Genomic DNA, 12,234 nt, shown 5'->3' with positions numbered 1-12,234 from the left:
GTGCAAGCACAGAGGCTCTTCACATACAAGACCAGAGTTGGCATGATCAATGACTCAGTTAAAATAGTTTTAGACACAGAGCACAGCAGAACTTTCTCAGGCTGAAGAAAAAAAAAATTACCAACCTGAACTTAAGCTAAACTGCTTTTCAGAAATCTGCCCTTCATTTTCAATATAATTTCAAGTGGGCATCTATTAGGTGAAGAAAAGGCATGCTAAATTATACTTCTCAAAACCAAGAAATCTAGCTAGGGATTACATTAGAGTGAACATAAGGCAATTTTAATTTCAGACGTGGGTGTCAGTGGCTTGAACTGTACACAAAATTCAACTCTAGAACTTGACCAAAATTAGGAAAAAAGCAATAGAATTGAGAAATGGGAGGGACTCAGATCTTAAAAAACACAACAGCAGCCCTACCCAGAGAGGGGGGTCAACACTGCAGACTTCAACAGTGAAGAGCGTGCGAACAGCTGTTTCAAAACACAAATTGTAACACTGACAAAACTGTACCAGTATTTCTTTTAGAAATATTAGCTGAAAATTAACAGAAATCTTAGCTATAGCAGGAATAATAATTATTATATTAATAGTATATATAATTATATAGATAATAATAGAGGATCTAAACAATTATCACCACTTGGCATATATAAGGGACATGAAAGATGAAGCAGTAAGTTACCACAGAGAATAATTCTGTAACAGTTCCTCAGATCAGTCTTTTCCACTTCCAGTGGCTATTTCTGCCATCGTGTCACACACTAATTTAAGGCTCCTTATTGTACACAAAGCCAGTTGAAACAAGAAAGGTTTTCAACTAGCCTGAAAATCCAAAAGTATGTTTCAAACAAGGAGAAGATTCTTCACCCAGAGGGTGGTTGGGCACTGGCTGTGGTTTCCATAACCACAGACTTTCTCCAAAATAAATTAGCAATCATGACTTTAGATCCACTTCTATTTTAAAACAGTTACTTTAATCAAGCTCCTATGCTTCTTTCTGAACTAAACAAGAAATTAACTCCTTCAAGTCCAACAGATGAAGAGCTGCCTGCACAAGATCAAGGCAGTAATTTTGGATTCTAAAGCAGTAGCAACAAAGTATCCTTTTAAGAAAGTAGGTTATTCTAGATCTTCATTCTAATGCACAAACATTATTTTCCTATTTAGATTTGAATATAAATGGACTACACAGAGCATGGTACAAATAAACTCACCATGTTTTCTTTAAATTCAAAATTTAACTGCTAGACATTCATTATTCCTTCATCCAGTTTTTAGGTCTTGATAAACAAAAACTTAACAGGGGACAGAAAAATGAGAGGGAAGTCTTGCAGGTGGCTAAATCAAACTAATGAAAATTTCAGTTGTACTTCGCGTTTACTCCAGCACATGGGCTGCTCCCTCCATGCAGAAAGGAAACCATTCAGGTTATTTTGGATCAAATAGGCTTTTCATCACAAGTTTAGAAAAATCAGAAAATACACATTTCTGTAAGATCAGCATACGGAGTGGAAATCAGGCTCCCTCACTGCCAGAACATCAGCAGAGAATGTATTGTAAAATTCTGAGTCAACAACAAAGCATCATGCAATGTTCAGGATTCAGACAACCAATAAGAGACATGAAAACATCTGTGTGTTGAAACATGTGTTGTTTCAAAACAGACAAAAGTACAATAGTTTGCTGATACAAATGGTTTAAACACAGAAGTATGCAATTTATTAGAGCACATTCTGGTAACACTGTATGTGCTACCACGTATGAATGATCGGACTCATCAACTTTAACAGAACTAATGGCATGCATTAATGTTTGTGAATCACGGCCAATAAATATTCTACCTAACACAGAGAAATTAATAAATCAGCATTCTGAAAGGCATACAGCAAAATGTTATTTACAGTCTAACATTGGACTAACGGCAGTTGTAAATGTTGGTTTTTTACTCAAATTAATGGACGAGGTTTTGTAAGGTTTATGCAATAATCAATTAGAAATAGGCACATGCAAACTTCCAAAGTATATTTCTCACTGTGCTAAAGGAGAAAACCAAATAATATCCAATTTCTCTGTCTAACATTTCATATCTGCTCAACTGTCAGCTTACAATGGCTTAATGGGACTTCAGTAACTGCAGCATTCATCAAGGCAAGCTTTTGGACAGCATCTCACCTGGTCTCTTCATCATCCCAAGCGATTCTCATGCCTTTCCCACCACCACCTGCTGAGGCCTTGATCATGACAGGGTAGCCTAACAGCGGGGAACAATTAGACAGAAGTTCAAACTTTGTTCAGTTGGTCAGAGGAACATGACAACTGACCACATGTCCAATAAAGCCAGTAGACAATAACTTCGTTTATTAAAACACTTTGTTTGCAGGGAGAACAGAAGAGAATTTTTTCTTTTCAAAACTTAGCTGTCAGTGCAGTAATTTCTACAGCCAAGAAAGGCTGTCTTCTCCAATTCATTTATACCAAAAAAACACTGAATGAATTATTCCCAAATAATGAAGTGATTTATGAATAAGGCATTTGACCTTTTTAAGCTCACATTTCTTTAGGAATATTTTTTTTCCTTTGTTGCTGCTTAAATAATATTTTTAATTGATAGCAAAAATTAGTAGACCTTCATAAAATACATCTAAAGATTGAGTAAACAAATATGCATCTTTATCAACACTTCTGGTGCAGAACATTTTAAATAACAGAGCAGCTTGAGAGCTGTGCTGCTTAGATATTATATAGCAGTATCAGAACACAGATTACTTTTGTTTACAATTAAAAAAGTATTCTCCCCAAATGTACATGTAGTAAAAAAAAAAAAAACAAGGAGCATAAATCTGTCAGCATTGTCCATAACCAGCAATATCTTACTCATAGAGCAAGCTACTGTAATATGGATATGAGGCAGATCTTCCTTTTCTGAAAACTAGAAAATTACAGTAAAAAAGGACACAGTTTAAATGCAGACTGGTAAAGATTGTTTATCTTTTATTACAAATTATTTCATTCAAAGCAACTCCTGATACAATTCCATCATACCAGAGAACATCACCTTTCTCTACACGAACATGCAGAAAACTAAAAATCAAGGATCTGATTAAAATACTTTTGACATTTCTAGGATAGTAGAAAATTCTTAATGCCTTTGGTCTCCAGAATATTTAATGAAAATCACAGCATTAGGCAAATATGAGACCAGTTGATATCGTCTGCAAAGAAGAGTCTATCAGTCCTTGAGAACTGAAGATATATTGTGTAAAAGGCTTTGATATGGGGACAGAAAGAGAAAATTGAGTATGGTTCCTAGAAGTGGTCCAGTCTACTGTCATATGTGTTACTGATATTTACAGTTTCTTTCTGGAATGTAGGTCTACTCTTGCTCTGTTAAGTGACAGCAGTACAACATTCCCACGTCTGACTCATAGTGATCTAACTGAAAGGAGGTTCAGGAGAAGAAAATTAAAACCAGCAAGATCTGGAAAATCTTTGTTTTCTTAAAAAGTCTGAAATGGATACCAAAAAAAAAAAAGGCATAAGATAAGCATAAGGAACAGCAGTGTTGATTGGAAGGCAGAAAAGCAGCAACAGTAAATGAGAACATTCCATTAACAAAGAAACAGGAAAAAAAAAAAATCAGTAAAATAGTTTCCAACTTAACACATTATTAGACTGTGAAACCCCAGGCTGTAAAGCATTCACGTGGCTGAAAGCTGTAGAGAGGTCATAGTTAAGCATACGTAGAGCACAAACCAAGCTCCTACAGGCATGGATTACCAAAAGGCTATAAATCTCCACGCCTTGGAGTCTAAAGTAGTCTGTTGTTACAACATACAAGATTAAGACCAAACAGAGCCATGCAAATAACCTTTCTAGAGTCTCTTAGGTTTTCTTATGAAATATCTGATACTGCCCATAGAAGTACAGGATAAACCACAGAGTAACAATTACCCTGATCCAGGCCTCTACAACCCCAGAGATTGAAGGGTAAAGTCAAAATAATTCTAGATTACATGCAGCAACAGTGAAGCTCAACCAATTTTCATGAAATGTAGTATATGCAATACCTACACAAGAGCATTTTATTGATGCTGTAGGTGCATCTCCAGATCCTTGGCAGCTGCTAGGCTCCTACACAAGTCACTGGATATCTTGAAATAAAGCTAAAAGCACATCTTGTATTACTTCCATGCAAGAAATGAGATTTTACTGGAAAACTCCAGTGAATCTCTGGCAATATTATCACCATCTGGAGACCTTGTCCAACCCAAAAGCTGCAGGAGCAATATTTTAAAACAAGCATTGTTTTAAGCCTTATTATGGCAAATGCACTAAGGCAATTTTCATCACTTAATCTGTTATTCATTGTTACCTGCACTTGAAAAAATCATCATTAATTATGCTACCAATTTCAGTCTAACAATATCAGTCCCTTGAATGGTTTGCTGATTTTAATTCTGTAAGCAGAATCTAGTCCTAATTTACTGTTCTTTCATTTCCAAAGCAAAACAGGCATATCAAAAATGAGCCTTGGTAAGTCTTTGTATGCTTCAAAAATCTATCACAACTCACATGGTCAAATTATCAGGGAGTATACATGGGTTACTAGTATCATTCACCAAGTATAGCACCACTTTGCTTCCACTCCCTCCCACCTTTTATATACAGTGATAATATGTCAGCCAGGCTTGTAGACAAGCATGGCCTACAAGACTCCCAAGTGCCACTACATAAGTAAAAATAAAATAGGTTTAAAAAAAATAAAGTAAGGCCTGTTTTGAAAAAATATATACAGCTTTTCTGGTTGAGAAGGAAAAATTGCAACAGACCTTTACATGTTAGTATGTAAATTAGCCAGTCACCTGAAAATAAGGGTACTGGTATTTTTGCCCAAATATGAGGTTACACACTGCTCACCCTTGGGGAGCTAAGCTGAACTCAGCTACAGAGCAGCTCTTTAGCCAATACCAAAGACTGAAAGGAAGGCCTTGTAAAATTTAAGTTTTGCATACATATTGGGTAGAGGATACTGGGATCAGAATGTATTACTCAACACTCTCCATTTTTGTAGCAATCAAAATGGCTAAAGTATGTTCCCATGAATTGGTTGGATTAGTTATGGGAAGGGAGAGGCATGCAAACAATTTCTAACACTTATTTGTAAGTACCCACAACAACAGCAATGAAAAGACTCACAAAGCAGACACATTTTTGAGTAGGTGTTAGGTTTTCAATCCCTCCCTCAAATTAGATGCCACTTTATGTGAAATTAAAATTGCATGTGAGATTAAAACCTACTCTTGTTTTATAGTTTTCCAATCCTGTGACGCCTCTTAAGGATGGAGTTAAAGATCTTAGGAGGCAAGAAAGCAAAAAGCAGTCAGACTTGAAGATCGCTGCACCTGGTCTTGCTGCTAAATAGGTAAACTCATAAGTTAGGACTGCTTTGTTTCCAGGACAGTTACTGTTCTGAGAATCTGAATGATAAAAGGAGTAAACAAACTTCTGATGTCCTGCAACTGTTAGCTCCCACCCTTTGCCACCACGGTTTTTAGATGTAATTTACCCATTTTTAAAAAGTTGCAGGTAGCAGACCACAGAACACATTGTGCAATATCAGTTTTAGCAATATTGCATGTGACAATACAGAATTCTTTTCAATATCTATTATTAAATCCATTAATATCCATTAAATGCAAGCACTAACTAAACCCACATCAAATGAAACATGACAAAAAAACCATCTTGTTCATCTTTTCAGTTTTGTACAGACTTTCATTTTGTTTTAACTGACTGCACTTCATAGCTGCTCAATCCTTTCAAATAGAGGAGTCAAACTTTCTGGAGTTTCATTGATGCTTCAGAATTAAGAAGCCAACAGTTCTTAATGTACAATCCTACAAACAGACCTAAAAGCAGCATGGGAAAAGGGCCAATGCAATTAAGCATACAGAAAGGATCAGAAGAGCACAACAGTCCACACCAACAAATAGAAAACAGAGACAGTAGAAAGGAGCCAATACAGCAATTTGTGCCTGAACTTCTTCCAATTTCTGATTTAACCTAGTTTCCCTGTCACATTCTCTACACAATACAGGAAAACATCTTAAATCAGGGGCAAAAAGAAGGTTTCACTACCACACCTAGAAAATGTGTATCCATAGATAATAGTCACTGAAACAGGTAAAGGCTGCATTCTCAACTCTGAGGTGCCATGCTTCACTACTACTGGATATTTGGCCAAAACACCGCAGGAAGAAGCAGAAAAAAAACAAGAGGCAGCAAGAGAGCATCACACACAGTTCTACTGTTTTGAGCACTGACCCACAGTCACTTTTTTAAGAATTACTTAAGCTTTCTTAGAAGACTGAAACACGGAATTAGTGAAATTAGAAACAATCTGAAAGTATTTCACTGCTTATCAAGTGCTTCATAGACAAGGACAAATACATTACATACATACACAAGAGACTATAATTTCATTCTACCTTAGATCCTTTGAAATTAAAATCACTATCTTTAATTCTGGTCAGTGATTACAATTAGACAGAAGCTTAACCAAACTGATCAACTTGTCAAACCATGGGTGGAGAAAAAGCTAGAAGGAATAATTTTCTTTCACTACATGGCACTGTAGTACAAACCCTTCTTGTATCAAAGCAGTTTAAGAATTTTTCATCTAAATAAAGCACCACCCAGCTGTCTGTAATTGACTTTATTATCACAGATTTAAGACTGCCTTGATATAATGACCTCCAAAGTGCTACTGATATCAAAGACAGGAACCAGTCAACAGAACACCAGAAGAACTCGGAAGAAAATTAAAAAAGAATGTATTTTAAAGGGTGTCTAGAAAGCCACTGCATGCCTTCTAACTTACATTCATCAAAACTGTTTAAGAAAATACCTGCAGGAAATCTTTAAAACACAAGAGCAAGAAAGGGTATTGAAGAGAAAGTGAACTGAAATAATCACATTACTATGTCTTTATGCAGGACTAAACCAAATTTTATTTACTATTCTCTTCTGAATGTTTCAGTTTGGTTAATAGACTCTTTCTTTTGGTGATGCTCCCATGACAGTGATCAGTTATCATTGGATTTCACAACCAAGACACAAAGCCTGACTACTCACAGAAACGCTGACTTCAATTGTGTCAGCCTAAAAGTCAGACAAGCCTAAGGGGGGTTTCAGAGCAGTTAACCAGTGCAGGGTAAAAGCCCCAACTTAAACTGAAAGCAGCAAGATCTTGCATTGCTAAGAAGTTAACTGTAGCTGTGCAACTCCCACTTTCTATCAGGCACATAAAGGCACAGCAATAGCTCTTGACATAGGTGAAAAGCTGTTTATCTACCTGTGATAAACCTAAATAGCTTCTCATGGTTGCAATCTCAAAGGGAAAATTAAAGAAAAACCCCAAGAAAAATCAGATATCTTACTGCATTAGATTCCTCTTCTAGAAAGCATTTAAAAACGTGTAATTTCAAGCATATGGTTTAGCATTTTCACTAATATCAAGCTTTAGTAAATAAAAGCCAAAACTCATTAAACACATATTACACTTAACCTTCATCAAAATTAGTCCCAGACTCATTTGCTGGTTGCTCTTTTCACCATTCTGTAAGATACCCAGAAGCTGAATAGTGACTTTATTCCAGTAAGCACAGAAGGCTGGTGCTCATATTCAAGCTAGCTGCAGTCCACACAGTGATGAAGAATGAAGATCATAACATCACAGGTGTCAGTCTCCACATACAGAGAAGTGCACCACGCCTAACTTTTGACTATCATGTCCAGTTGCAAATATGCTTTCAGGCAACTGCTTTAGTAAGGTATTCATTACTGCATATTGCATTCATTCCACAAATCATGGCTGCACTTGTTCTGTAAAGTCCAGTTTGAAAAGCTCAAATTTGATGATTTAAGAGACAGGGCGTTAATGCCTAGATTCCTCCAGCCCTATGGGCAACAGGGAACTTAAAAACTATTAAAACATTATTTGTTCTATAGGGATTACTTATTACACATTCAATTTAGTCAACCATGTCTGCTGAGAGGCACACAAATCCCACCATAGCTAATTTAAGAACTTACCAATTTCCCTTGCAATTCTGACAGCTTCATCTGCATCCTGTAAAAGCAGGAAATGAGACCCAACGTTAATCCCATCAGCCATTGCACTATGTCCTGAGGGCAGTCATATATTGCACTACTGTCTCCTCCGATTCATTTAATGTTTGATTTTACAACCTCCTGACCCTTTTCAGCCAGAGGAATGTAAAATTAATACCATAAGTGGAATGTAAATTCTACCTCATCATTAGTGCACTGAGAAACTCAAAGCAACAAGGAATCAGCTGACAGGAAACACAACCAGGATCGCAAAATTATTTTCTGCAGTTGTAGGAATTTAATGCTAGAATTTAGACGTTTACAATCAATAATGGACCATAAATCAGATCGTTAAAGTTTGTCCACTACCAGCTTGTTTCTGTCCTCACAGGTATTCCTTGTGTTTTCCTGATTGCTGTCAGTAGGGGGAGTTGATTCTCTATTGTTTGGGAGTAATTCAAGTTCAGGAAAAAAAAACCTTGTAGAACTTCTTCAAAGACAAATGGGTTTTGTTTACTCAAGAAAGAACACAAGCACTTCAGTTTTGGAAGTTCTGCATTATGAAGACAAAATAAACCTTAAATGCATCATTTTAAACTGTATCTGAAAGGAGAAGATTCCCATAATTGTGTTCATTTAAGAGTTGCGTAAGCCAACTTTACAAATTCTTTTGTTGATGCCACCTATTGCTTCAGCTGTCTCATACTACTGTAGCCTGGTACAGGAAAAAGTCCTGGGAAACTCAGTGAATAAAAACCAGAATACTTGAATTACTTACATTTCAATAACCAAATCACTTCCCCTGCAGTAGTTATTTCTACTGATAACAGTATATCTCCATTATACAAAGTTAGAAAGAAAAAGGGTTAAATTACCGTGGTACACATTAAGCTTGAAAATTCCATCCAAATTTGCTAATATTTATACTATCCCATGACATACATTAAAAAATTTGTATAGAAGGCAGTAATGTCTGGAAACCACCAGCTGCTAAGTGTGTCTGAAACTATGGGGGCTGACTTATGAACATTAAACTGAAACCTGATATTTTTAAAGCTTTCAAGGCAATCCATTTTAAAAGCACCCAGGTCAGAACTTTAAAAAAAAATACATAAGAAATGTTCATACCTGGTTCATTTATGTCCGATAATAAAACAAAATCCTCTTTAAAAGTCTTCAGTACCTAGTAACAGCCCCATGAAGAATAAGAGGGCTGGCAGGGGAAGTTGTCAGAAAATTTAATTTCCTTTCATTAGCTAGTCTGCTCCACAAATCGGTGCTTGTTAAGTTCAAAGCAGTCCTGAAAGCAACATCAGTTTTAAGTCTTTTTACTCCAGTCACATCTGTTAATGAGATTTTTCCAAATAACAATTGTTTTTAACTCAAGAGATAAATCTAGCAAAAAAACCTTGCCCCTCACACCCCCCCCCCCAAAAAAAAAACCTCAAGAGTTTACTGTTTTATTACACCTTGCTGCTTTCCATGACCCTGCACCCTCCAAATTTTAGCTTAAAGGGATAAAATGCATGAAAAGGGTCATTTAAGAATGTTAGTGGTTTCCACACATTGAGTTTGAAGGTTCTTTGTTCCTGCCCGTGACAGTTATGCGAGAATACTTCCCCTTAATAGCCTCTCTGTCAGGAAGTGTTAAACCTGCCAAATGCAGACAATTAGAGCCTCTTGAACAAAATGCAGGAAGAGTGATGACTGATGAAGAGCCACGATTATAGTTGAGAAGGAAACTTTTACATTTCTTTTCTCTTGCAAATTCCCCCACATATTTGCAAAATAGAATTAAGGGGGGGAAGCAAACAGGGTAATCTTTTTTCACTTAGTTACCTGCAAACAAGTGGCTAACTGATACACTGTAATCTACAGGAAGACAAGCTGCAAATCATTATAGAGGAACTTTTCACTGCCACTGTATTTTTACATATGCATACAACAACTTTAAGTAACAACTGATTGGTATCAGCAGCACTAATTGTCTTCGTTCAGGCTTGAAAAGATTTTAGTCATCTGCCCAGCACAGTTATTAATTTACACTGTGTCAACATCTGTTTCTTTTACAGTTCTAACATATTAGAACCCAAACTCTAAAACACGAGAAAAAAAAAATCCATGCATGCTCCAATTTTCGCTTTCAAAGAGCATTTCTGAAAACTCAGAAAACAAAAATATGCTGTGATTTAAAGAGGAAAACTAACAAAAAAAAAAAAGAAATTTATATATTCCTATCTCTGATAAGTCTTTTGATCTTTTTCCATAAGAAGGTATGTTGAATATGTTTAAAATATGAATTTCACTTGCTGATTACATAAATACAGAAACAGTCTGAGTAATCAAGGAAAGTTAGGACATTTGTTTTAGCTTTTTGGTATATAAAACTTATGACAGATACACAATATTTGCACAAGAGGGGCAAAAAAGTGAATGCTATCATACTGCCTAACACCCATGTCCATATGTGCAAAATATACAATACCACACTGGTACTAAAAACACTTTAAATTATTTTTTAAAGCAAAAGTCCTCAGTGATTTACTGCTATTTCTTCCAAAAGCACATTAGCTACATTACCATTTTCCCAAAATAAACTGGAAACTGTAACGGAATATATAATTTTAGCACCAGCTTTTATTGTACAAATAAAAATGTTCAAGTCATGGTAGAAGTTAATAAAAGTCCTAAGAGTTATAAAATTATGTCAGTGTTTTCACAAATAGGTGATTCCATTAAGTTAAAGAGACATGAAATACTCCTTTTGCGTAAGAATTCCTAACCTCCTACTTTCACGTACATGCCTCTCAACCAGGTACCAGCAGGTGGAGACAGAAAAACAAAACGGTCTTGATATGGGGAATGCCAGGGTAAAGCTGATTAAGTGACTCCTAGAACTGTGAAACATTGTATTAATGATGAAGAACTGCATCATGGTTTTCGCGGCTGAGGGTACTATAGCCCTAGAGAACCTCCAGTTCATATCCAGAATCTTTAACAACCTCTCCAACAGTGACCATTCAATCCTAATGTCAATATCCTAGCGCAAAAATTCATCCAAAACAGGCACCCAAAACTTAACTACAGTAAATTCAGAGCCTAGCTGAAGACCTCTAATGTGTTTACTGACATCAGCGAAACTAAGTAGACACAGACATTATTCTTCTGTGTCTACACTCAGCTGCGTTCTACCAGCCATAAAACCAAACTAGCTGTATATGGTGAAACAATACAAAAATCATTCTTCCCTTGCCATTCCTTTTCCAGTTTTTCACCACAGCATGTTCTTATGCTCATTACTCAGCCTCCACTTTCTAGTCTCGTACTCCCCTTTAGTTGTTTACAGTCAATACATCATCTCAGACCCAATTTTAGTATAGCTATTGCTCACATGGATTAATGCTAATTCTTTTGATTAAAACCATTTATGACTACATCTCCCAATCGGGTTTTATAAAACTAATTCTAGTTACACATTTTGAAATTAATTACCTTTGATCACTTTTGTTGGCTATCTAGCTGACAGCACAAGACTCCAGTTCCTAATATGTTCAAACAGGATTTCTCAATTGGCCCAGCCAACTGAGAAACTGAACCATGGATGAGAAGAAAATTACTCTTTGTCAAACTGCCCTCTCCATTCCACATCTTTCCACTCAGTTTCATATTTGCTAGAGTATTTGCCAGTACAAGAACAGTTAGCTGTGTCTGATACCATGCATCCTCCTCTTCAATCCTTCCCGCTTTAAGTACACTGTTGAAGGGCTTCCTTCTTTTAAATTTCTAGTTTAATTACTACTCACTGGGAATTCTTCTGCATGCAACTTCTCCAAGATGTTATTACAAAACCTTAGCAGTGTCTCCCATGTCTGAGTGCTAAGCAACATAAGAGAGGAAAAATAGTCTTTATTCATGAAGGACCTAAGTATCTGCAGCACTTTTTAACAAGGATAAAGACAACTCTCCTCGTAACAAAGATTTTCAGTGCTGTCTTGAGTTGAATAATGAAGCACTAGAAGCTGTTGCCCCGTGTTTGCCTTAACTATTCATCCACAAGAATACATTCAACAGATCCATCTTAATTTCTAGCATTGTCAGAGGCATAAATACAGTTTTCCT

The 12,234-nt window shown here is 36.3% G+C and overlaps 1 protein-coding gene across 1 annotated transcript in view; it reads right to left on the bottom strand.

The window, feature by feature from the left end:
• PCCA (propionyl-CoA carboxylase subunit alpha) overlaps positions 1 to 12,234 on the bottom strand; it is a 201,998-nt gene that overhangs the window by 181,071 nt on the left and 8,693 nt on the right. Inside the window, exons 3-4 of the mRNA XM_031059546.1 lie at positions 8,098 to 8,134; positions 2,176 to 2,254 (exon numbers count right to left, since the gene is read on the bottom strand). Of these exons, the coding sequence (XP_030915406.1) occupies positions 2,176 to 2,254; positions 8,098 to 8,134 (116 nt within the window). The remainder of the gene's footprint in view (positions 1 to 2,175; positions 2,255 to 8,097; positions 8,135 to 12,234) is intronic.

This window comes from Geospiza fortis, unplaced genomic scaffold (assembly GCF_000277835.1).
Source record: "Geospiza fortis unplaced genomic scaffold, GeoFor_1.0 scaffold84, whole genome shotgun sequence".
In the NCBI taxonomy this organism is placed as follows: Eukaryota; Metazoa; Chordata; class Aves; order Passeriformes; family Thraupidae; genus Geospiza; species Geospiza fortis.
Note: the sequence above shows the minus strand (reverse complement) of the source record. Positions and strands in the feature narration are given on the sequence as shown.